This window comes from Mustela nivalis, assembly GCF_964662115.1.
Source record: "Mustela nivalis genome assembly, chromosome: 10".
NCBI classification, from domain to species: domain Eukaryota; kingdom Metazoa; phylum Chordata; class Mammalia; order Carnivora; family Mustelidae; genus Mustela; species Mustela nivalis.
The window spans coordinates 80,291,739-80,318,927 of NC_139029.1; the positions used below are offsets into that span (position 1 = coordinate 80,291,739).

At 37.6% G+C, this 27,189-nt stretch overlaps 1 protein-coding gene and 1 long non-coding RNA gene across 5 annotated transcripts in view; one reads left to right on the top strand and one right to left on the bottom strand.

The window, feature by feature from the left end:
* DPYD (dihydropyrimidine dehydrogenase) overlaps positions 1 to 27,189 on the bottom strand; it is an 831,034-nt gene that overhangs the window by 107,933 nt on the left and 695,912 nt on the right. For all 4 annotated transcript variants that reach the window (XM_082686466.1, XM_082686464.1, XM_082686465.1 and 1 more), the window contains one exon: positions 13,498 to 13,677. In XM_082686466.1, coding sequence (XP_082542592.1) covers positions 13,498 to 13,677 — 180 coding nt within the window. The remainder of the gene's footprint in view (positions 1 to 13,497; positions 13,678 to 27,189) is intronic.
* On the top strand, positions 3,383 to 9,873 carry LOC309842361. The gene is made up of 3 exons (XR_014299620.1): positions 3,383 to 4,322; positions 4,670 to 8,451; positions 8,658 to 9,873. It is a non-coding gene; the product is annotated as an uncharacterized lncRNA (long non-coding RNA).

The following is a 27,189-nucleotide window of genomic DNA, read 5'->3' on the forward strand; positions in this document are numbered from 1 at the left end:
CATGGTTTTTTGCCCACTGCTGCTATTACATTAAGGAAGCAGCTGGTGAGATAATGTATGCCAAAGTGCTTTGTAAATTATAAAGTGCTTATATAATTGTCATGGATAATCACTACTGTTGTTTTATTCCTAGGTTGCAGGAAGAGCACTGAGCAGGGCTATTGCATGGCAAAGTCCACCAGAAAGCTGAAGAGATGGGTGTGTAGGGTCCAGAGGGAGGTCTTTGGTGAGAGCACGAATGTGGATGATGACAACAAGGAGAATAAAATTGGCTTCATGGGTCTGAGAAGCACATATAGTAACATGAGAGCCATGAATAGGGGAAATATTAGTATTTAAGGGCCAAAAAAAAAGAGAGGAGGGGTCCTAAAGATCAAGTCCAAGATGGTTGTCTCCACACAGAAATGTTATTTATGTCCAGGACTTTGCCATGCTTTCTGCCTTAGCCTGAGGTATTCTTCCTACACTTACAGATCTTAAGTTTCAGACTGGTCTGGAAAATGTTCTCAAACACCCCACCACCCCTACTATCCTGTGCATATCTATCACTGTAATTATCGCTATGTTATAAATAACTCTTAAGTTGTCTAATTCCACAGTAGTCTGTGATCCTTTTAAGGGAGGGCAGTTACATTATTATTAATATTTGCCTCCACGATGCCTGGCACATGCTAGGTGCTAACAGCTGTCTGCTTGAAAAAAGTAAAGGAGGAACCAGGAATAAAAGAGTATTTAAAAATCAAAGAAGAAATTTCAAATATGAAGGAGTGGTCAACTGTAGAATATAACAAGACCTAGTAAAGACTTGGAAACTACTGGTGAGAACTAAATCACTGACAACTTCAGCAAGAGCAGTTCTAGTGATTTGGGGAGTGGGGATAGGTAGAGATCTAATTTTGATGGGTTGAAGATAGAAAAACCAGTAAGGAATGAGAGACAGCGAGTGGAGATGACGTTTTCTAGAACCCAACTTTTCTTTCAGAAGAAATTTAGACTTGTTTTTCTCAACAATCCTATGAGAAATATATTATTATCCCAAGTTTTTGGATGAGAAAATGGTGGCTAAGAGAAAGCACATAAGGTGCTCAAGTCCTTATTACTAACAAGAAAGATGTTATGTAAGGTACATGCTATGCTCTGTTTCCTCAGTTGGATTAGCCTGGCTGTTGGATATCAGAATAAATGTTTTCACTGTATGGTTTAGAAAGAAAGGCTCTCTGCTATCATGAGAGAAATTGGACACCGGTTGGAGTGACATAATGGAAAACTGCATTATGGAATTGGTTTCCAGCATGTGGAACCACATGCAGAAAGGAAGGTGAAGATCACTAAAGATGAGCGTTTCCATTTTATAATTTTTCAAAGGGTTACTTCTGTAGCCATCAGTGCCTCTGGTGGCAGGTACAAGTTATATGGAACTCTGTGTAATACTTACCAACTGATAGTATTGTGGTAACAATCAACTCCCAAATCTCTGTGACTTAACAGAGTTAAAGTTGGTTTCTCAGTCACAAAAAGTCTGCTATCTCAGATGTCCTAGAAGTGGTGCCTCAGAAACTAGGTCATCCATTTTATGTTGCTACCTTCTCAATATGAGACTGTGGTGTTCACTGAGGCAAGGGAAGCAAATATGGAGAATCGAGTGCCAGCTTCCATGTTTCCACTCAGAATTGCATACCATCACATTTCATTAACTAAAGAAAGTCACCCAGTCACATGCAATAGCCAAGAGGCAAGGAGTTTGCTTCTCCTACAGAAACAGAAAATGTTAGTGGACACCACCAATGCCTACCACCATCACCAAACATGTGAACAGAGTAAGAGAATATTTAAAGCAGGCTTCTTCTGTATCTCAATAAAGACTGTATAGAGTAGTACTGAATTATCTTCCTAGGAGGCCTGGATTACCACAAATGCTATGTTTACTGTCATAAGTTTCACTCAAGATCTATTTTAAATGGAAACAAAGACTTGGCTATATTTAGGTTCTGAAAGATCACTAGCTTGATGGGTGACACTGTACAGCTCAGATGGCCTGGGTGCATGCTGAAATGAACTGCCAGAAGAGGATCTAGAGAAGGTTCTATAGTTTGAGATGACATGGGATGAAACTGAGAAGCAGGGAAGACAAGCAAAATGCTTTAAAGATGTATACTAACAAATCTTCAAAAGGCATAATCTTGACGGTGTTTGCCATGAACAATCTATAGCACATCGGCCAGCAGGCATGAGGGACTGGGAGTGAGGTCTTCAAGGCATTTCCATCAATGAGGCAACTTTACAAAGGTGCCTGAAGCTGCAAACCAAAGGATTCTCTGAGCAGCATTAGCACATTTTTCTGTGTAGGCTGTAGTCGTATCTCAAACACATTTCTAGGCGTCACCAGTGACCACAAAGCACACACTATTATAGGGTATGGATCTGAGTCATGTAATAAAATCACTTCTAGTAGCTATACAACACAAAATATGTTGAGATTGAGATATTAGGTGGTTAACTAGATTGATTATGGGCAACCTAACAGAGTGATCATGTTTCTAAGGAGAAGAGGAAAGGGATGGATATTTCATCTGGATATATGAACTGATTTGGCTAACTACAAGACTGATAATCATTCAGTGCAATTAAAGATAACTTGGCCTATCCTTCCTAAGCTTCTAAGGTTTTGGTAAATCTCTTCAATAGCAGTTATGATCCATATAATTTGAAAGCTAAAACAAACAACAACACTAACTAACTTATTATGTTTTTAAAATTTATTTATTTATTTATTTTGGGGGGTAAATCAGATCCCCCTTTTAATTTCAAAATGTAGACAATTTTTCCTCCCTCAAATCTTAGGACAAATTGGCATAAAGCTGACTTAATTAGAATTTCTGTTGACTCTTTACATTACCAAAGTGACTCTTTGACCCCTTTAATTAGCAGAAAATTATATCTTTTATCTAATGCTCCCTTTATTCAAGTGGGCAGATGAGCTTAAACAGAGATAAAACAAATATATATTTTTTCTCAGGGAGAATCTCAAGGGCATAGCTCAGCATTACACCAGAGATATTTTGCCTTACTCCATAAAATCAGGATTAGGAAGAAAGCTAACTGGTTTGCAATAAATGTGCACTGATTTTGTAGAGTTCTTAGGAGGAAGTGTAGGGGATGGGTTCGAGGGTAGTATTTGAATTCAAATTTCATCTTACATGCTGATAGTAATGCTTTCTTTATAAATCCTCAATCTCCACCCAGAACAAGAAAAATCCTAAGTTTTCTTTTTTCCTGGTGTAAAAGTAACATCAAAATTAATGTGGCTAAGTATGTTGAAGATGGAAAGTACTGTTACACAAGTTCTATGTGTATAATTAATATCAATAAGGTGCATTCTGATTAAAGTAGTATATTTGATGGAATATGAGGAATTACACTTAACTGAATATTTTCATGAAAGTGACAAAAGAATAATCACATTTGTGTTTGGCAATTAGATACCTGTTTATGAATGAGGAGAAATAAGAAATCATGATTTTTAAAAGCATGATGGATGAAGCAAAGCATGGTGGGATGATGCAGAACAGTAAAAATGTTTGGTTTACATTTTATTTCAGACATACAGTGGAGCATTGCAAAGAAGCAGCTGCAGTGGTTACGGAGACTGCAAAGCTCAGTGCTGTGCAATTCCTAGATTGGCCAGTGGGCAAGTGGTCAGTGCGCCACACTCAGGGAAGTGAGAAGCTATATCCTGCCAGGTCTTGTCCTGTGTCCATGCTGATGGGGGCATTGCCACCTGATCACACAACTCTGCTGGACTTGGCTTTGGATCATAGTCTTCTTCTATATATTGTTGCCAGCCACCACTACCAACTGATCGTGGAGTTGCCCTGTGAAATAGACCCACTTACCCCAGAGATGGGAGAGAGACCATTATGAGAAGGCTGATAGCGGCACAAACTATTTTGGCTATAAGAAATGCAAAACTACCTCATTCTACAACATGAGAGACTCCTACCAGCATATCCCCTAATGGTTCACTTTAAATTCTGGTATTGCTACTGGGATTTGGCAACAGTAATAGACTTGGCCCTTCTACCTATTTTAGGAGAAGGAAGGACCACTCATGCTATATTACTGCCCAAACTCCAAATTAACAAATTTTACCTGGAAAGTGAACACTTCTGAATTTTTAGAAGCTTTTTTTTTTTTTTTTTTTTTTTTTGCAAAAGGGAGTGTTTCAAAGGTCAAAGATGCAAGCTTTTGACCAGATCAAACCAAAGTAAGCTAGCAAAATCATGTTATCAGTAAACAGTCAAAAGAAACTATACAAATAACGTGTAAGTATCACATATACAAATTACTCCAATATTTCTCTATGTCTACTTGTGTTCTATTTATGTATCTATGTGGCTCTGTAGCTACCTCTCCATCATCTATTTTAGAATGAACAATAACAATAATAGGCATGTGCTGAATGTCTGCTTGCTATGTGTTATGCACTTCATATATATGATTTCTAATCCTCACAAAGTACTAGTGAAACTGATATCATTATCTCAATTTGCCAGTACAGGAATAGATGATTGTGTGATTCATTAAGCTGGCCCAGGTTCACCCAGAAGTAAGCCATTAAGCCTGAATTCTAGACCCACTAGACTTTAACACTGTGCTCTTTTCACTACAGCACACGGACTTCTTTGTGATTAGAAACTCAGAACTACAAGAAGGGACTATCAAATCTTATTCAACATTTTTTTTTCCTTCTAAGTGGGATTAATCACCATTTACAAACAGGTGTCTACCCTATTGTTAAAGGATACTTGGCATTTCAGCATTCTACCTAAGATACTACTCAAACCATCTAATGATATTTAGAGATGTAATTAAGTCCCCATAATATCTATGCAGTAAACTCTGATTTGGTAATTCTTGAATCTGAACCCCCAGGAACTGGTGCTTTTGTTTTTTTTTGTTTGTTTTGTTTTTGTTTTTTGACATGTCTTATGAAGTGAGCTCCATCAATAAAAATATTTATCCCCACACAACCTGGCTAGTCAAAGAAAAAGATCTTAATAATACTGCTTCCTGTTTCAATCAGTACCCAAGTAACTGATAGAAATGTAGAATGTCATCTGGAAGTTTTCTAATAATATAAAGTACACAACTGAAAGCCTCAAAAAGAAGAACTACAGTGATTCAAAGCTGCACGGGGAAAAATAACATGGACGAGAATCACAGGCCTATAAGATAAACCTGAAGGAAAGTGGCTTTCATCACCCTCACTTCCTCTTTTCTGGGCTAGCTCTGCAAGTTGTATCAGAGAAAAGAGAAAATAAAATGTTATCATAGATGGATGAGGGTTAGTTGCAAGAGCCTACAGGTGTGTCCCTCATCATGGACTTTTTATTTTAAGATTTCCAGATACTTCTGATGAAATTAAATTATTTCCTATTATTCCAGTTTACATGTTTTAAGTATTATATATACATTTACTGTGTTCACAAGTTCTTCGTGAGATGTGAATACTATGAATATTTTCTCTCATTCTGTGACTTGAATTTTTATTTATTTAACTGTATCTTTTGATGGCCAGAAGTTAATCTTGATGAAATGTTATCAATTTTTTTTTTCCTGTTGGTTAGTGCTTTTGGCATTCTATCTAAGAAATTTTTCCTTATCCTAAGATAATGAAGCTATTTTCTTACGTTTTCTTTAAAATTTTTATACTTTTATATCTATGATATATTTAAAACTACTCTTATGTCCTGTGTGAGGAAAATATGAGGTTCCATTAATTTTAGCACCATTTATTGAACTTTCCTTTTTCCACTGAATTGCTTTGGCACCTTTGTGAAAAATCAATTGAGTATATGTGTGTGGGTCTATTTCTGGATTTTCTATCTGTTCCATTGATCTATTTGTCTATCCTGACACTAAAACATGCTTGTTTGATGACTGTAGGTTTATAGAAAAACTTAAAGGCAGATAGTTCAAATCCTCTTTGTTCTTTTTCTAGACCATATTGGTTATTCTAGCTCTTTTAAATACCAATGAAAATTTTAGAATCAGCTTGTCAGCTTCTACAAAAACATGTGTTGGGATTTTGAGTGGGATTGTGCTATATATCTACAGATTAATTTGGAGAGAACGTATCTCTCCATTGATTTTTTTTCTCATTATTTTTTCTCAGCAATCCCTTATAGTTTTCAGTGTGTGGATATTGCATACATTTTAATTTGTTGCTAAGTATTTCATGGTTTTTAGATGCTATTGTAAATGGAATTTTAAAATTTAATTTTCTGGTTGTTCATTGTTTCTATTGTTCATCTAGAAATATGACTGACTTTGTATATTGTCTTCATATCATGAAACTTTCCAAAGTTCATTTACTGATTTTCAATGGTGTTTTTACAGTTTTTTGAGGATTTTTGATGTATTCAATATTACTATCTGCAAATGACAGTTTTAGTAGGTTTCCAATCTGGATGCCATTTATTTCAGGTCTTCACTACACTAGTTAGGACCTCCAGTACAATACTGGATAGAAGTGATGAAAGTGGACATGCCAGCCTAGTTCTGGGTCTTAGAAAAGTAAGTTTATTTATTCACCATTTAAATATGATTTGTGTTGTATAGTTTCTTATACATATCCTTTATCAGACTGAGCATGTTACCTTCTATAACTGGGTTTTTAGTATGAATGGATGTTGAATTTTTGTTAAATGCTTTTTCTGCATCTAAAGACTTGAACCTGGAATACGTAAAGAAAATTCAGTAAAAAAATAAACCCAATTTTTAAGCAGGCAAAAGATTTGAATAAGTACTTAACAGAAAAGGTATATGGATGGCCAATAAAAAAATAAGGAAGTTTTTAATATCATTAGTTTTTAAGAAAATGGAAATTCAAATCACAATGAAATACCAATGGACATGTACTATAATGGTTCAAACAGAGAAGGCAGAGAATGCCAAATGTTGGCTGGAGTGTGAAAGAACTGAAACACCCACCCACGCAGTTGGCAGGAGTATAAAATGGTACAACCACTATGAAATCTGTTGGCAAATTTCTTCTAAAGCTCTTACATCCCGTTAGGACCGAGACACGACACTCCTAAGTCTTAGTCAAGAGAAATGAAAATAGGTATTCACAAAAACAGTTATGCCTGAATGCTTATTTTGAACATACTTCTAATACTGGAAAAGTGAAAACAGCTCAAATGGCATTTTGAATGAATAGCCAAACTGTGATATATTTATTCAATGGAATATTATTCACCCACAAAAAGAAATGAGTTACTTGACACCCACAACAACAGGGATGAATCTCCAAACCACTGTGCTGAGTGAAACTAACCACACACACAAAAACATACATCTTCTAGAATTCTAATTATATGACGCTACAGAAGATGAACAAACTAATCTATGATGATATAAACTAAATTACCTTTACTTCTGCTGGTGGAGAGGTGGGAGAGATAATGACTGGAAAGGGGCAAAAGGAAGTCTTCCGAGATGTTGGTAATGTTTGCTATCTTGACAGAAGTGAGGGTTGCATGGATGTATGCTTTTGTCAAAACTCATCAAATGGTTCATTTAAGACCTGTGCATTTTTCTTCTTGCAAATTGTATCTCAATTGGGAAAAAGGAAAAGCATGAAAAAATAAATAGCATGGAAGACAGAAAACTTTTAAAGTTGTGAAGAGGAGGTACTACTGCTCTTTTGCCTCTAAGACTGGGATTATTAGGCCTCTAGTAAAGGTCATGCTCATGACGTCATATGGTCCTTTTGGACAGTTCTTTGTTCTCTGTGTGGATAACATGTCAGAAACAAATAAATAGATGGTTAGACATTTACATATAAAATAGCACAACCAGGGGGCACTTGGGTAGTTCAGTCAATTAAGTGTTTGCCTTGGGCTCAGGTCATGATCCCAAGGTCCTGGGATCAAGCCCCACGTCAGGCTCTCTGCTCTATGGGGAGCCTACTTCCCCTCTCCTTCTGCCTGCTGCTCCCCCTCCTTGTGCCCATTCTCTCTCTCTCTCTGTCAAGTAAAGAAATAAAATATCAAAAAAATAAAATATTATAATCAGAGAGCAATAGTTTTATAAAATCACATCACTTGTGGCTTTAAAATGACATGAGAATGATGTATCTGGTCAAATGGATGTACATATTTTTGTTTCTGTCATCAAAATAAAGCCTTATTTCAAGGGGTGCTATACAAACACAATGATAGTTTTCCTGATTTTATTCTAATGAAAGCCTTTTAATGAGCACAGACTATATTCACTGGTTAAAGCACCGATGTATATTTCACCATGTTTTAATACCTACTGAAAGTAATCTGGCATATTTGTTGTTTCTTTCTACAATCTCTGCTATTCTTGAAAGGGACTGGCTGGAATTTTAGTAATAAATTGCCTTTCTTTTTTCCTTCCAAATAAGGACACTGCAGATAGTTTGTGCAGTTTTTTTTTTTTTAAAGATTTTATTTATTTATTTGACAGACAGAGATCGTAAGTAGGCAGAGAGGCAGGCAGAGAGAGAGAGGAGGAAGCAGGCTCCCTGCTGAGCAGAGAGCCCAATGCGGGGCTCGATCCTAGGACCCTGGGATCATGACCTGAGCCGAAGGCAGCGGCTTAACCACTGAGCCACCCAGGCGCCCCAGTTTGTGCAGTTTAATCCTATAACCATGCAGCATTGTACTAGGTGCTTGAAAACTCAAGTATAAATACGACATCGTCTCTGTTTTCAAGATGCTCATAATAACTTCAGTGATGAACAAGAAGACATATAACCAGAAGGTAATATAATAACTGCAATACTAGTTGAGAAATGAGGGACTCAATTTTCCCAGACAGAGAAGAGGGTCGTAGATGACTTCACCAAGGAAGTGACATTTACAGTACACCTTACAATAAATAAGTGATGGATCAATATATTTATTCAGCAACTCAGCTACCATGCCACTGCTCCTAGTGGTACATGTCGTGTCAGACCCGGGCACACAGTGTGTGGTCTGAGTCCTCAAGAAGCTTAGACTCGAGGTATTTTGCTAAGTTAAGAAGGAATAAATGTTGTTCACCTGCCCACCTCACTCCACTCTGACTGCTTTCCATCTCATTTTACAAAACTAGGCTCACACATGAAATAGGACTTTAAGCTCAAAGTTATTTTTTCCTTCTTACACTCATTTCATTTCTGCTGCGATGGGGGAAGCAATGGCTTGGCAAGTCAAATGACTACTGGTTTTTAATGCTACCACTTCGCTGTTTTCTTACAGAGTTCATTTGTCATTCATTTACAAAAGCGGCATTTACTGAGTCCTTACTGTGTATCAGTAGGTGTCGAAGGAATTGGGAAGTGGGCTTGCTGTCTGGTAGAGGAAAAAGACATTTAAAAATCCAAATGCTGTGTGATACTTGTTACAACTAAGGCTGAAGAAAAGGAGAAATTAATTCTGGTGTAGAGCTCAAAGAATAACTCAAAGAGAAATTGCGAATTTCTCTTCAGTGAGCAGGAAAGACATTCCAGATATAGGAAACAGAAAGTGAAAATGCATGCAGATCCCAACCAATCAGTAGTTTTGGCCTGTACTGTTTCCCTTTCGAGGGCTCTTGTTTAGGAATCCTACTCTCCTCTTAAGCACCAAAAAAAAAAAAAAAAAAAAAAAGGTGAAATCATTTCCTTCCATGTTTTTTGATTGCAAAATTTCTGTTCTAATTTTGGAGCATCCAATTTCTTTCATATTTCCCAAGCAAATAATCTCAACATACTGTGATTTGCCACATCTAAAAATTCCAAATACTAATATCTCATTTTCTGATATCACTAAATAGATATTTTGCCTCCAACTCTAAAGAAGAATTTGTGGATAAAGTTATAGTTGCAGTGATAGTGTCAATTAAATATTCTTCACAACCCCTTAACCAAAACCCTTGGGGCCAAAACAGCTCGGAATTCAGAATTTTCAGGGGGTGCTTTAGAAAAGTAAAATGGTGAGTGTGCCACATTTTACTCAATACACCAGCAAGATGTGGGTTAGCAACCTGGAATCAAACACATTAGTCTCTCTGCAGTAAACATGTAAATGTTCACTCTAAAAAGAATTAAATAAAAATTAGTAATAGTCTCATATCAGTTCAGGTCATCTTTGCTGGGAAATGAAACACCTGGTTTCAGGACTTTTTGATTTGAGAATTATTAATGAGGGACTCTGGACTTAGATTGTGATTATCTTCCTTTGATAGTTTTAGAAAGAGATTTGGAGAGATTAATTAACTTGTCCAACTTGCTCACCTAGTTAAGTAACAAAACATCATGCAAACCCACCAGTCTGACTTTGGTCTCTGCTAGGAACCTCTGTCCAGTGTGTGGCAAATGACCACTTCACTTTCACTGAGCTGCCTAGATTGTTACCAGCGGTAAGGAGGCCTTGAGATTACCGAGTACAAACCAAGTGGGCACTCTGCTTCAGAGACCCCTCCTTTCCGAAGATCCTGGGAATAGCCTCTGCTTCCTTATCCTCCCAGATTTCCTTACTGCTGACTGTTTGCATGAACTGAGGATGTTCCATCTTTGATGGCAAAGCATCTCTGTCCTCATGATTCTTTTTGCCTTGGACCTAACTGCTGCACTAATTCCCTGCCCCAGTTTCCTCATCAGGTAATTTCAGAGCACTGGCCATTCAGAACTTAGTTCACTGCTTCTCTGGACTTCCTTGCCTGATTTTCTATTTCACTTCTTCTCTAGCTCAACATCATTTAGTGCTGGCTTCCTCCACTAAGAAAAGCTTGTGTTGTGCTCACAGCTCACTTCTCAGTCTCTAACGCTATTCTGTTGCTACTCTCTTCTTTGTTACTTTTGGCAATGTGGGTTCTTGGATCTGTCCATCAGAACTACCCGTGACAAGATGGGTTCTGGGACCCACCTCTGATCCACTGAGTCAGCATCTCTGGGAGTGGGGTCAGAGAATCTGCATTTTTCACAAGTGTGCCACATGGTTTTTAAGCACCAGCAGTTTGAGACCCACTGCTCTGTGGTGTGCAAAGCTCTTCGTATGGGGTCTGCTCTCATGTTTGCAAGTACAGATTTATACACCTTGCACCATAAGAGCAGAGCAAACTATAAATGCCTGACTTCTTGCCTTTTCAAAGCCACCTAAAGAAACATCGCTTGGGAAGTTTCAAGAATTAATAAGTGAGGGTATGCAAAGGGAGAGTATATTAAAGATACTAATTACTTAAAAGATAACACAACTAATTTGGCCAAATCCTTGTTTCCATAGCTAACATCTCATTTCTCTCCATCTTCAAACACTGTACTGTAATTGGTTTCTTCTAAATTTCTACTCTAATTTATTCTAGCCTGACCTCTGAGTGAAAGATTAAGTAGAGTCGCAATTGTACTTGCCGAACAAATCTTTTCCTGCCTAAAGAAGCCAGCTACTTCTAGCAGGTCCTTCTGAAAAGGGTCTACACTATCTTGTTTTCCCTGTAACATGAAAACACTGCAAAGAACGGAATCCTATTCTTCAGCTAATGAGAGGACAATCCCAGCTGTTTTCGAAGATAGGCGCCCCACACCGGCAGCACCATGAAGGAACAGTTAGGAAGCCCCCCCCCGCCGACCCTGGATCCAGTGTGCTTTGATTCACTGTTAGGGACATTAGGCTCAAGGGGACCATCCCCTGTTGTTTTGATCACATCAGCCCACACTGGGGTATCCAGGAGCATATCTCTACAACCAGACCAACTGCTATTTCCTCAACTTGGGGTTGAGCACTGAATCGCCAATATAATCACACAGGCAAAATCTATGTGAAAAAAAAAAAAAAACCTTTTTAAAATGATAATGCTGAAAATGACACGATTTTGATGAAGTCTGGGCTCACCAAAAAAAAAAAAAAAAAAAAAAAAAAGTCAGAATCTAGATTCCATCTATCAGAAAATCAATTTCCACTTATGTCATTGACACAAGTGTCTCCACCATTATTCATCTTTTATTTGAATATGTAAGTTTTGAGATGAGCATGGAAGTCTTTTAAAGACAAAACAGCACAGTGCAATGTGCCTACTTAACATTTCAGCTTACACGGTGACCACTCGAATTTGAGACGATGCTTTTATGGAATGGTCATAAACCATCAAAACTACTGTGTCAGAACCAATTTACTTGGGATATTTACACTGAATGAGTGTAAAGTTATTTGTGAGAAAAAAAAATTTTTTTTTTTACACTGTGAACAACCTCCAGATATGGATGGTCATTGATAAAGGCAAGAGCACTCACTGTCTAAATACTGCAGACTCAGTTTATGATAATATGATTAGTTACATTAATAATGCTGCTTAGGCACAGTCTTGCTAATTACAATATTATAAATATTAATGCCACCCACTCTCTTTTCTGTTTGATTGCCACTCATGGAGTCATTCATCACGATATTTTCTAGGAATTCTCTCACTGTAAGATTTTCTTTCTTTCTCCCTTTTGTTTCTCATTCCTGGACTTGCAATCACGTACATTATTTTTCAAGAAGCCTTTGTTTTTGTCTATCTGGGAGGGGAGTCATAGTTTGCATTAGAAGTAGCCAAATCCAAGTCAGTTATATGATGTTTCCCTCATTCTTTCAGAGTCTCTACTCCTGCCATCCAAAGCAGGGTAGCCAGGGTTTTTGTTTTCCATTCTTTTTCATGTGACCTGTTTCAAGTTAAGATTCATTTGAATTATTAAATGCTTCCTTAAAGAATCTTTTTATACTTGCCTTTCTTTTTTTTTAATGTTAATTATTGATGTAGTGACAGGCTGAAAAGACTCAGAATTATAATTTTTTCCTCCCCTCATTCAGGACTCAAGAAACGTCTTCTGACAATGGTTGTCTATTTAGAATAACACAAAGGAAATACAAAGGCAAAATGCTGAATGTTGTTTTAGAAAAGATTTGCTAAAATCACTATATTATACAAAATGTAAATGTAGTATATATTTCTCTGAAAATAGCAGTTAGTGAGAAAGTTGGGACATAACCTTTTGAGCCCAGGTTTAACCACATAGCGGAAGCAGTTACAAAAGATACTGATTAGATTTTAATTTTAAAAACTTCATCATATTATTCAGGGCTCCAGTGATTTGATTGTCTTGAAAATAAAAAGGTAATGTTATAATTTCCAGAGCTTGTTAAAGAATAAAGAAATCCCCAGCCTCCCACTGGAGAGAATGCCAGTCATCACCACAGTAAGCAAGAATCTGGAGGCACTTCACACTACAAACTTCAATCTTTTTTCCTTTACATGACCTTGTGTTATATTGGTTTTATAAAAATGTAACTCACAGACCTATCATATAGCTGTAATCAAGCCTCCTTCAGAACGATTCCACTACAGAAATAACATCCAAAAGGCACTGTGTTTCCTCTGTTAATGAGATAGTGGGAAGGAAAACAAGACCTGATGTAGAAAGCACCCGAGGTAGAGTTCTTAAGGACAAGAGGAGAAGTGAGTCCATACCTTTCCCATGAGTTCCGCAATACGGGGAACTGGTTTCCCTTTCTGGTGACTCACGGTAGCTGGACTCTGCCCATCCCAGTCTTGTAGTTCTTCAATGCTTTTCAGATACAGCAGGGCTCTGAGGCCAGTGCAGTAGTCTTGGATGACAGTGAAATCCTGATTCTGAACAGCACTGCATACCTAGAAAAGATGGAACAATCAACCAAATGTCAATCTAAGAGCTAATTCTCCAAATGGACTCACTTTGCATCTATTCAAGGAAAGCGATTTACGTTCCAGGCACTGTTCCAAGCATGGCATACCCATCATTTTGTGGAGATGGGAGTGGTGGGGAGGGAGGGGTTATAAAGAGGCACAAGGAAACTTCTAGGGACAGCGACTACTTCCATAAACTCGATGTGGTGATGGCCTCACAGGTATACATGTATTTCAAAAATGGCCAGATTGGACACGTTAGATATGTGCAGTTCACTGTACATCAGGCAAACCTTAGTACAGCTGTAAAAAATCAGATCCAGTCAGTTGGATTTACAAAGAATCCAATGTAGCATAGCATAAGAAACAACCTTTTAACTCTCTCGTTTTCTGTCCTTTGGGATGTACTGCCGGGAGGTAGTTCTCATGCCCAGAGGTGGTCATGCCAAGGCTGGAATGCTGTTCATCACTAACTCGAACACCACTGACCCGTCTCCCTTTTCATCTTTGTCTACTGGTGTTCTTCTTTTTGTTCACTATGCTCCAGTCACCAGGTCTTTGCTCTCTTCTTCACATCTGCCATGTTCGTTCTTTGCCTTAAGACTTTTTCATAAAATCTTGCTGTCTAGAAAAATTTTCCCTTCTACCCATGGTTGACTACTGGCCCTTTCCCTTATCATGGTAAATATAACTTCTTTGAGGAGGCCTCAGAGAGCCCAGAATAGGTTAAGGCCTTCAATTACTACTACATTTTTTTTCCTTATATCCTATCGCATTTGATGTACAGCTCACTCCCCAACAGGCTGAAGCTTCAGGAGGGAAGAACCTGTTACTTATCTTGGTCACCATATTATCCCCAGTGTCGAGTACAGTGTTTGTCACTTATTCTGCTCTTAATAAATCTATGTCGAGTGCCTGGATAATTTCGAAGAGGTATTTTAATTTGAGTGACCATATGTTAGAAATAAAGAATTTAAAAAATTCCAGAGTAAAGGAAGGCTGAATCTGAAAAATTAGGATACTTCCAATAAAAATAAACTTGAAAGTCTGTGTTGGGCTTTGAGTTAGAGCTTGAATTTAATGGATTTAGAAAAACACTTCTAGGTTAATTATTACCAAAGACACCTCCAAAAGCAGGAACAAAAAATCCTTCATTTCCTATTCTGAAGTGCTGTATGTTACTACAATGTAGAGAAGAGAACTGAATAAATACAGAGAAGAATATTTTCTAGGAAGCACATTATATTACATTAAAAAATTGTTTCTTAGGAAGAACAATTTTAGTATTAATTAGGCCTCTTAAAACTTACTGAGAGTTGATTTTTTTTAGAACAATGATGAAAAACATTATTATAATTTCCTCCATAGGATTTTTTTAAACTGTAACTCAACTGATGCCTTACTTTACCTTCTTCGTTCACAAGGAGATTCCAATTTTTTGTAGTACATGCTTATGGTATAATTTTACTCTAGTTTTAAAATAGTTCCCCATATGACCATAAGACATCAAATTTTGAAAACACACCATATCATGTTCTTTATGGGATGTTCATGATTGTTGTAAAAACTTGCTTGCTAAAAGGTATCTAGTTACTTTGTAACATATGAATGGTAATGTTAAATCTCATTTATCCTGAGTTGTCCAATGAGAAGACACAAAAGCCTCTAATTCTCTTAATCCACAAACATGGCACAATTTGTATATGGTAGACTAAGCTCCATGGTGCTGGAGTGGTCAAGAGCAGATTCGATGTATTTCATTTTATATTTCATTTCATTTCATTATTTTTTAACTGAAGTAAGTTAACATAGACTTGGTGTATTTTTAACTATGGAAGAACATGGTGGGCCTCAAGACTGGGAAGACTACCTTTTTCCTACCCTCTCCCACGTTCCCATCCTAAAGTGTTACTGTGTCACATATTAGGGAGCTATTCTGAGTAGGTGAAGGGAAATAAAACCTCAAGAGGGAGAAGAGACTACAACATGGCGACTGAACATGGCTGGGATGGTGTGCTATGCTGGAAACACTGGAAGCCGCCATCAGACATAGGTGTTTAAAGGGATCACTTCAGGTACATTTCATCATAAGGCAAATGCCAGACTACTTGTATACCTTCCTAAAATGAGTAATTTAATTTCTACTTTCTGATAAGATTAAACTTGTTAATTTTCCTGACAGAATGCCTGATCGTAGGAACTCTGCATGCTGATATTTTCTTTTAAACTTTCAATACACATATAAATTATCTGAGGATCTTATTGAAATGCAGATTCTGTTGCCACAGGTTTGGAATGAGACCCAAGATCCTGTATTTGTGACAAGCTCCCAAGTGGTACTCATGCTGCTGGGCCACCCTCGAAATAGCAAGATCTAAAGCACCAGTAGGGATGAATCTTATCTTAACCTGAAGTGTTGTCTGCAAAGTGAATTTCTTACAACTAACAATTTCTTGATTTTTACCATTACACTGTAGCAACATATTCATGGCCTTTAAAGAAGCACTACTTATTAATAATAATGATAAGTCCCATCTGAGAGACGAGTAATTTTCTGATGAAATAGTAATAAGGCCCAAAATAAATCTTAGGATGCAAGCACAGCCTTGGGAACAGAGCTCCAGCCATGGGATCTGATGCTCAGAGAATGGATTTGCTCAGAAAGGTATCTTGTTCTTGCCTAACCTTTACACTCCACTGAGGCCTTTATCTCTATCTTCAAGGTAAATGGCGCCTTTTAAAACTCCAAACATGTAGCTGCTATTCCTAAATGGGTATATTTTATATGACATCTCTTTGTTTGTTTAACAGCTCTGATTAGGACTCTTAATAGGTGTTAACATGTTTGCTCAGTATAATTTGTAAGTTCTTTATGGTGAAGGCTGGTTTATCTTTCTTCCCAGCAGGATATCAGGTGCCGTTATAAGGATCATTGCCACCATTAATTATTTCCATAAGCGTGAATATCCCTATAGTGAGCTGTTTTAAATAGGGGCCCCTGGATTCTCAGCAGGATCAGCCCTGTGCAGGGCCTGAGTAGGTGGTGGCCCCCTGTGCAGCAGGAGTTGAGGAGTGTCATGAAGTTCCTATTGCCACTGAAGAGCCTCCTCCAGAGGTCTGACACAGTGCCCTGAATTCTTGGTTTAGGCAGGCACATTTAGTAAAAGCCTGCCTATGCAAAGTGAGTGTGCAAACACCTGCAAGGTGACAGAGGGTTGTGGGGTGTTATTCCTTTCTCATTATTTCTCATTAAGTGAGATTAAGCACATTAACAGTAAATTACCTATTTATGGTGGATTTACATCTTAAAAAAATCTCCTTTACCTACATCATTTCTTTCAGTACTCAGAACAAACCTGCAAGTTAAGCAGGAGAGAGGATAATGCTTTTCCTTTAAAAATGGTAAGAGCTTGGGGCGCCTGGGTGGCTCAGTGGGTTAAGCCTCTGCCTTTGGCTCAGGTCATGATCTCAGGGTCCTGGGATCGAGTCCTGCATCAGGCTCTCTGCTTGGCAGGGAGCCTGCTTCTCCCTCTCTCTCTGCCTGCCTCTCTGCCTACTTGTGATCTCTCTCTCTGTCAAATAAATAAATAAAATCTTTTTTAAAAAAATGGTAAGAGCTTGAATTTGAAAAATTATTTCTTCAAGTCCAATCTAGTGGTTTTTTAATGCCATATCAAGTCCTATAGCCCAGAGGCAAAGAGCATGCACACAGAAGTCAAGCAGAATCAGGTTTAAACTACATCATAGTTGCATAAGTATGAGCAACTTTCTTTACTTAAAAATGGGAATAGTGCATAGGAAACTAAAAGGAAACATGCTTGGACCTTAAAATAGTAGCTAGTACTTAGTAAGCTAGATTGGCACAAAAATAAATTTTGTAACATGAATAAATCATTAGAGCATGAATTAGGCACGATATAATTTTTTAAGCCTAATACTTTTTTGGTCTAATGCAGTAACAGAAGGTTGTGGACATTGTGTTTATTTGTGGTAAGTACTGATCTCAAAAAAAGTTCTGGTCTGGTTGCCAGAAACCACATCTGAGACTCGGCTCTGTCATTCAACCGTTGTGACTGGGGTTAATCAGGCTTGAGTCTCCCTCTCCCACCTCCAAATCTGAAAAAACAGTGTATGATAATACCTAATTTCTTGTTGTGGGGATCAAACTGTACTATGTAGGTGGCAGTGCTGTGGAAATTACAAAGCTCAGAAAGGACAGGAATTGTACTAAACCACATAGTTATTACTGGGTAATTTAAAGCTGAAGGTGTCTTCGAGCCCAAAATGGAAAGAAAAGGCCAACTTTGCCTAGAAAGAAAAAAAAAAACAACTTCCTTGAAATGTAAAAGACAATTTACTAGGAAGATAGCAAATTGAATCCAAATTGGATTACCAATATTAATCCCAGGTAAATAATTTGGCAAGGAAGAGTTCTACAGAATCAGAACACTGTAGACTGGCCCATGTCTTTGTGTAATAGAGCAGCAATCTCTCATATGATATTTCAAAATGTAACAAGGTTCTTAAATAGGAATGTTAAACTACCAGACGCAATACAGAAGAATTCACGATCATTAACTACCGCTTTTCATTTCTTATCACATAGGTGGAAAAACTACACTCCAGGTGTTAGAAATATGTGCCACCAGGCTATATGCAAGTAAAATATGTTTCTGATTGAATCCAAAGTAGCCTTTAAGTTGCTATAAGTTTATTAGTAAAAGGAGTATTGGAGGGTACCTGGATTTAAGTAAAAAAGGAAATTTTTCTGCAGTGTTTATCACATTACAAACTATACTAGTAACAGAGTCTCGTGTAGCTGGAAGAAGTTCAAGAAGGGCCATATGCACCCCAATGTTCATAACAGTAATGTTCACAATAGCCAAACTGTGGAAAGAGCCAAGATGCCCTTCAACAGATGAATGGATAAAGAAGATATGGTCCATATATATGATGGAATATTACTCAGCCATCAGACATGATGAATACCAACTTTTGCCATCAACATGGATGGGACTGGAGGAGATTATGCTGAGTGAAATAAGTCAAGCAGAGAAAGTCAATTATCATATGGTTTCACTTACTTCTGGAACATAAGGAATAGCACAGAAGACATTAGGAGAAGGAAGGGAAAAATGAAGGGCGGGAATTCACTTTTTTTTTTTTTTTAAGATTTTATTTATTTATTTGACAGAGAGAAATCACAAGTAGATGGAGAGGTAGGCAGAGAGAGAGAGAGAGGGAAGCAGGCTCCCTGCTGAGCAGAGAGCCCGATGCGGGACTCGATCCCAGGACTCTGGGATCATGACCTGAGCTGAAGGCAGCGGCTTAACCCACTGAGCCACCCAGGCGCCCGAAGGGCGGGAAATCAGATGGAGAGACAAACCATTAAAGACTGTGGATTCTGAGAAACAAAGTGAGGGTTTTAGAGGGGAGAGGGACAGGGGGACGGGTTAGCCTGGCGATGGGTATTAAGGATGGCGTGTATTGCATGGAGCATTATGTATGGTGCATAAACAATGAATCTTGGAACACTATATCAAAAACTAATGAGTGACTGTATGGTGACTAACATAACAAAATAAAAAAATTTTTTAAAAAGTTCACAAGTATTTCTGTGAACACAGTCTGTAGATAAAAGATTGAATAAGAAGGATTATCCATCCAATTCCTAAAGAGTTCCCAGAAAAAGAAAAAAAAATCCAATGCACTCCCCTTACTAATTTATTTTGATAAAGCGTTAAACTGTTTCAACAATGCAAAACACCTGCAATATTTTATCTGGCGCTTTATAGTTTTCAAAGAGTGTTATCAAAAATTCAGAAATACTTACATAGTGATTTATAGTTTTCAAAGCATGCCAACAAATAAGGCACAAGGGAATCTAGAATGTTTTCAGACCAGCCTACTTATTTCACAGATTAGGAGTCCAGAAAGGCTAAATGATCGATCTGTGGTCACACAGCTAGTTAGAGGCGATGCTGGTCTCCCCATCTGGCCTGACGTTCTCTTCAGTATAGCACTGCCTCCCCAGTATCATCTTCCTTGGTCAGAGAAGGTGCCAGTAAGTGTTTAGTAAGTGAGGAAATCAAAACCAAATATTGAATGCTTGGCCCCAACTCAAAAGATTAGTAGGTGGTAGAGCCAACAGTGTAATGAAGATCTTTAGAAGTCAGAAGATCCTTAAGAGCTTCTCCCTTCTGTAAGTTTCACAACTTTAATTTGATGTCTCACAGAATTAAAGAAGCACATATTTATAATTTCCATAAGAAGAAGCACATTACTAAAAATGATTTCAAATTTATTATTAATGAATTATGGCAGAAATCCACAGATTTTTTAAACGCCAGGATTTTAATAATGGGGCGATCACTTGAAGGTTTATGACGAAAACTGGAAAACAGACCTCTGCTGTTGTTGGATGGAAACGCAGTTTCTAATTTCATCTGTCCACACCCACAGAGCAAAAACATCAGATGTTCTAAAGGCACCGAATCAGTCATCCCTCACTGAGTTGATTTCTGTCCAGTACTTCTAAGCAGACATATGAAACCATATTATAATTTTGAAACTGCTGTACAATACATATTGTTAAGATAATATCAGAATAACAATATCTCCCTATGAGTTTTTGGTGCTACATAAACATGGCACTTACTAGAATTCATGAATAAAACACCAAAATTATAATTTTATAAAGCTATAGGTGAAAAGACAGCCCCTGGAGATACATAGTGCATAAGGAACCAGACGGGTATATATTTGTATATCCACATAAAACCACCAATCTTAGTTGTTCTATCATATTAGTTTCCATTTGTTGAAGGTGTACAACATCAAAGTCGCGATGTCCCTATATATTGTATTTAGCAGTAATGTAACAGACTCCGTGAAGAAATCAAAGTGAGAGTTTCTAAGTAGTTTCCTGGCAATTGAGACAGCAGGTTCTTTCATCTGCTCTGTAACTGTGGCAGCGCATTGATTTAAACTCCTTCTGAGATCTCAAATGCTTTTATACTCTTAGGTCTCTCAAGCAGCTCTTTTTTTTTTTTTTTTTTTTCCCCAAAGTGATAAAATTCTAGCATCCAGCAAAATACCATCTTGTTTCCCCCAAAAGGAGAGAGCTTATTTCAGCTTTGCTACTAACCTGTACAGGATCACTAAGTAAAATAGCTGTCCAAATACCATGCTATCAAGAAACCTGGCTTTCAGTTCAGTTTTCTATGTTCTGACCGTACCAAATTGGGCTGGGGAAAAAAAAAAGAACAACAGAATAGTCCCACAGATGTTGTTTTTTTTAAGGGTTCAGGTTAAAAAAAAAAAAAAGCGAATAAGCACTTCTGCTTATTAATTACATTTTAATGTTGTCCTTTAATTGCTACTCACTGATAAATGCTAAAGGTAGAGAAGTCACTTAGTTTGTTTTGTATATCCTATATTTCATTGTCAATCACATTACTTATCCTCTTATCTGGTCTTTTAAATTATATATTCTCTGACAAATTCTATGTATATGTATAACCCCTTGGTCCCCCAGTCAAGAAGGAATTTTATGGTGTTTGAAAGGTTATTTTTAAATGTCCCATCTGTGGTCATTCTGTATCTGATTAATTTCTTAACCCAAATTCAGCTGAAGATGGGCTAGAGAGAATAAAATGTTTCGAACAGATTTGGTACTGGGATCCAAACCAATTTTGCCAACTGGAATATGGAGTCTAAGTGTCAGTTCTCTAAGTATTTTCTCCAATGTGGCATAGATGACGGGCCACCCACCTGACTGTTATTCAGAACATGGTGGGGCTGATCTTCTCTGCTAGTCTTTGTTCACAATACAACTTGACTGGGGACAGCCTAGGCTGAGGAGTCAAAGGGATATGCTGTGCCCTGCAGGCGAGATCGCCTCTGTCCCCTTCCTTGTGGCTGCCCTTTGCAAAGTCAGCTTCAACCGGATTCAGATCTCAGGGATGACCTGAACCAAGAAATCATAATGAAAAAGAACCACACAGAGACACAGCCCCTCTCTCTGCCTTTTTATGAAGGGACAGAGATAAAATGGGTGAGTCAGGCACAACCCAGAGGGCCAAAGAGTGGGGACTGCTGTCCTGCGTCTTCAAAGATGTCGCTGTTGACGGCCCTGCTTTCCCACAGACACAAATGGAAGTATAAAAAGACTCGGGCAAGATCTGGAGCCCTCCGCACTCCGACTGGGACCGGGCTCCCCTATACAGCCCAGTCTTTGGGGAGAGGCTGCGGTTACAGTCTGGGAAAGCTCGGCCACTCTGCCTCGGGAGAAGGGGCATTTTTCTTCTACGATGGAGTCTCTTTATCTGAGGCTACTGCTGTGGGGCCGCATCAGTTAGCACCATAATTTTCAATTATTCTGTAGTAACACAGGTGGTGGTGTCAGGGTTCGCGTGTGGCATCGTGCAAGCTCAGCACCTCCCATGATAAAAGTGGGGCAAGAAGAGGAAACTGAATATCCAAACAATGGCTGTCAGAGGACTAAAATCCATAATTTTAGGCAATCTCTCTTTTTCAGCAGTGTCAACACAGCTGGCAAAATCTGACTTACAATATCATTTACTAAAATAACCACGTGGGGTTGGGGTGATAGGAGAATAAGTCGTAATGCCTAGAGAGGAAAAGTCTCTTGAGCAAATTCACCCATGGGAATTATTTTCTGGACTCTGAAGACAGATAAAGCCACATGGTTACTCAACAACATAAGCAGACACTCAACATTCCAAGAAATGGGGATTATCCGTCAGAAATGAGAATGTTAACATGGAAAGAGGACCTCAAATCACACTGTCTGCCTCTTAAAGCACTCACAGTTCAGTAGTTGATTTTATGGTTAATCTATCATTGATAAAAACACAAATCTGTGAGCATAGTCTGTGGCTATTATCAGCGAGTCCATGATTTTGATTGAGTTGCCAATACAGACCGGGACACAAAAGTTAGACAAAGTTCAGATGACTGAGAGTGTATCATCTATTTATGAGTTAAGGGCTACAGAAAACAACAAAAACAAAACTTACTTCCAATTCATATACTGAAAGCACAGTGCATACCTTTGCAGAGCTGGAGAAGCAAAGCCAAAGGTTTGAATTTTTTAAAAGGAGATTTAAAAAAAAAAATTTAAAACGTGCTCATAATTTCTTTACTACACAAGTGGAAAATATGAGGCTTATAAAGTTTGTGATTACGTGGAAAAAACAGGGAAATAAATTGTATGCTAAGTTCTGAGTTTTTACTTTTTGTTTTTTGTTTGTTTTAGTTTTGCTTTTAATTAGCGAAGACCAAGAACCTAAAAATAAAATGCCTGTTATTGTATTATCTTTTTATGAGTTGCTTTATAAAAAATATTGGGAACACTGCTATCTTACATACTACTGATGTTGTCACTGGCACTAGTTGAAGAATTGTACAATGTTAGCATAAATTGCTATCACATTTTGAAACTGACCAAATGCAGTCTATTCTAGTTAAAAAGTTATCTGTACATGTAATGACACATTTCCGATATAAATAATTAACCTGCAGTGAATAAATAAAATGTTATTGAAATAATTAAAAAATGCCTGCCTTTCAGCCTCCAAAGCTGGGTTGGTGCAATATGGTTAGATATGAATGAGTGTAATGACCATATGAACACTTTTATCTGCGCATTTCTCACTAGAAGGGCACATATGTTATGATTTGTGAGTGTGATGATTAACCTGAAGAAAGATGACAAAGACTAGCAATCTAGGCTGAGGGTTTTAGAAGGATGCTTAGAGGTGACTGCATAATTTACCATCCAGACACTTGAGAGTAAGAGGGAAACTGTTAAATGAAAATACCAGGGCAGTGAGCACACACTAAAACTGTCCTGAACAAACCTGCTTCCCTGAGTCCTTACTTATTAAAGGGGTTTTCCCCTCTCTAGATTGGAGGGAGATTTTGACTTATCCTCATGGAACACATTCTAGAATGCTCGGTCACTTCTTGTTTGGTTTAACATTCACTCCTTCAGGTAGTTACGCAGGCCTCAGCTCATTGGGTTGGAGTCACAGGGATTTTATTGTTTACCTGTGGATTTGGGATCTCAGAGACCTACCCTGATCCAGAGGATCCTAGGTTTAAAGGGTTCTGCCCTCTTGACCTCCAAGTATCTTTTGGCATATGAAAAACTCAAGAAGGATAAGGGTAAAGGACTGCCCAAAATCTGAATCCTGTAAGCTAAACAGAAACACCCTAAGGGTAGAAGATTTTTATGTACGTTACATTCTTCTCAGTCTGTTCTTTCGTAACTGTCATTTCTTTATGCTTTACCCAAATTCCTCTGACTGAAATTCACTTGGTGTTATTACTTTCCAGGCACTGTGCTAAATATGTTCAATGTAGCATCACACTTAAACCTCACAATAACACCACAGAGTAGTATTATTTTCTTCAGTTTAGCAGATGGGTAAACAGAGGGTCAGAGATTAAGGGCCCTAACACCAAATGGCTAATAAACAGCAGAACAAGGGTTCAAGTCCTGGATCAATCTGTCCCTAGGATCCATTCTCATAGCAGCTAATCTTGCTTTTTTTTTTTTTTTTTTTTTTTAACCACTACAAAGGCACCTGGCTCTCCTGTGAAAACAGGAGTAAATATACATATACACATACATACATACATATATATATATAATTTATATACACACACATATGTTTTCCTATCTTATTTATCTTTTTATCTATCTATGTATCTATCTTTCTATCTATCCAAAATAGAATTCTTGAGGGGAATATATTAAATAAAAAGATATATAAGTACCTAGAACATACCTAAAATACATGTAAGGATTACAATATAGATCTCATTCTCCAGCTTTCAAAGACACAGTAAAAGGGTACAGACTATATCTGTTTTGTTCATCATGGCACTCTCACTGTGTTTAGCACATAAAGATCTGTGCCTGGTAAATGATTTGTTCAAATTAATAAATGAATGAATGAATTAATGATATATTAATACCATCCAAGGACAAGCAAAACTCTTTAATTTCCTGTCAATGATATATTTTCATCTCCCTCTACTTATACAAATCTATCATAATTCAGAATTCACACCAACCCACAATAAAATACTTTTATCTCAACTTCTACTGCTTTTAAAGTCTATGCCCCTATTGCACCATTAAACATGAATACTTTTGCATTATTACTTAACTATTTTGGGGGTTTACCAGTGTCCTTTCCAGGATAGAGAGAAGTAGATCTACTTCAGCATTCTTCTTGATACTCAGAGTACTATTTGTTACAGCCAAACTTGACAGAGTTTATATATGGCTTATTGCTTATCTCATATTTCCAGTTTGGATACCTGAATCTTTTTTTTTTTTTTTTTTTTTTAAGATTTTATTTATTTGTTTGACAGAGAGAGACACAGCAAGAGAGGGTATGCAAGCGGGGGTGGGGGTGGGTGGGCAAGGGAGAAGCAGTCTTCCGGCTGAGCAGGGAGACTGATGCAGTGCTCAAACCCAGGACCCTGGGACCATGACTACCCTGAAGGCAGACACTTAATGACTGAGCCACCCAGGTACCCCTGGATACCTGAATCTTGACAGCAGCCACCATTTGATTCTCTCCTGGGAGTCCCCTTTAAAGGTTTTTTTAAAATTTATTTATTTGACAGACAGAAATCACAAGTAGGCAGAGAAGCAGGCAGAGAGAGAGGGAGGCAGGCTCCCCACTGAGCAGAGAGCCCGATGCGGGACTCGATCCCAGGACCCTGAGATCATGACCTGAGCTGAAGGCAGAGGCTTTAATCCACTGAGCCACCCAGGCGCCCCTGGAAGTCCCCTTTAAAAAGAACTGAAGAACTATGTAATTCAGAACTCTATGAAGACATTTGTTTAACAAAGATTGAACTCATGTCCAGTGTATATGATGTTCTAAACAACTCCTTTTCACATGTCTGTACATATATTGAAGTTTTCATATACAACAATCTAGATTCTAGCTACATTGAAGGAAGATAAAACAGAGCCAGGAAAAGTTTAAGGGAAAGGTCTCTATTCTTGTTGTGTGTCTGGATTCTCTTATTTAATGTTTAATTTCTGCATCATATGCCCAGGTAAATCTAGTGTCTCCTTGGATCTGAAATGACATTTTCATTTTAAAGAATTCTTTCTCTATCTTTAATTATTTCAAGTTCATATTTTAAATTTAAAGTTCAGAAATTCATCAACTTACCCTAAGAAGATCAAGGTAAATAATCAAATTTACTACAGAACAGATTTGTGCAAACACTGGCATTTAAAATAATTTGCTCTACTCTAATATATGTCCTGTAAAATTGCCTCATCTTCCCGGGAAAGGCCTTCTCTATTTGCTGGAGATATATAGCCAGAAGTATTTAATAGATTGTTCTGGATTTTATCATAAGAGAGCAATTTTAAGACATCATTTCTTCAAAAAAGTCTTTCTCTATTACTCAAAAATTACCCACTCATTCATTTATTCTTTCATTTTGCAGATACTAATTTATAATCCAGTCCTCTGGTTCTTTTCAAATTCTATTATCAAACAAAACTTCTGACTGCAAAAGCCTGGGGTTATACTGTTCGTTTTAGATTTGTCAGAATAAACCTTCCTTGAAAAGCTGTTGTGAGGACCAAATGAGATAAGAATTATGAAGTGCTATTTACCAGGAAGTCTCTCTCAGGGGATGTGTGACACAATGGGTCTCATTCAGAGGGGAAAGAAATAACTGTTCAAGTTCTTAATTATACGTCTTCATGTGAAACTAGTGCCTTTTGAGTTCTCTCCCCATATTAACTAGTTTCTCAGGTAAGTTACTAGCTGAGCCCCTGGACTAAAATGATCACGTGTATGTTGTAAACAACTGGCCTATGACACACAGATGAACATACAAGATAGACTGTTACAAACAAAAAATGACAGAATGTCACTTGTCATATTTCAAGAGCATAAACTAAATTCTGATTACTGCCCCCCTCCCCACAAATCAATATACTATAGGCTCTAAATGAGTTATTGAGTATGAGTTAGAATATGAATATGAATGAAAGAACAGATAAATAAGGTAAATGCAGGTAAGTGAACTTTATCTGTTTTACCCTTCAGTCTTGTCTATAACATGTCACATTGTAAATTAAACTGTTGCTTATATTCTGAGGTTGTTAAAAGGAACATTAGCTAATTATATAATCCCTTAAAATGCCACAGAACTGATTTTTTAAAAATTCTCTATATTACTCATATTTATTTTGTGTGTTTTAGAGACATCAGGCACTATGAATATGTAACATTATTCTTAATTTAGTTCTGTAAGACTAGGCATGTGCAGTGCACGCTGTATTTGGCCGTATTGAATTTCCCAGTGATTAAGCTGAGTTTTAGTTTGCATCACTGTTTTTGGGCCCAATGATGAGTCATAGAACTTGTCTCTCACCTCATATACATTACTGCATCTGGTGTCATTAGGACAGAGTTAATATCC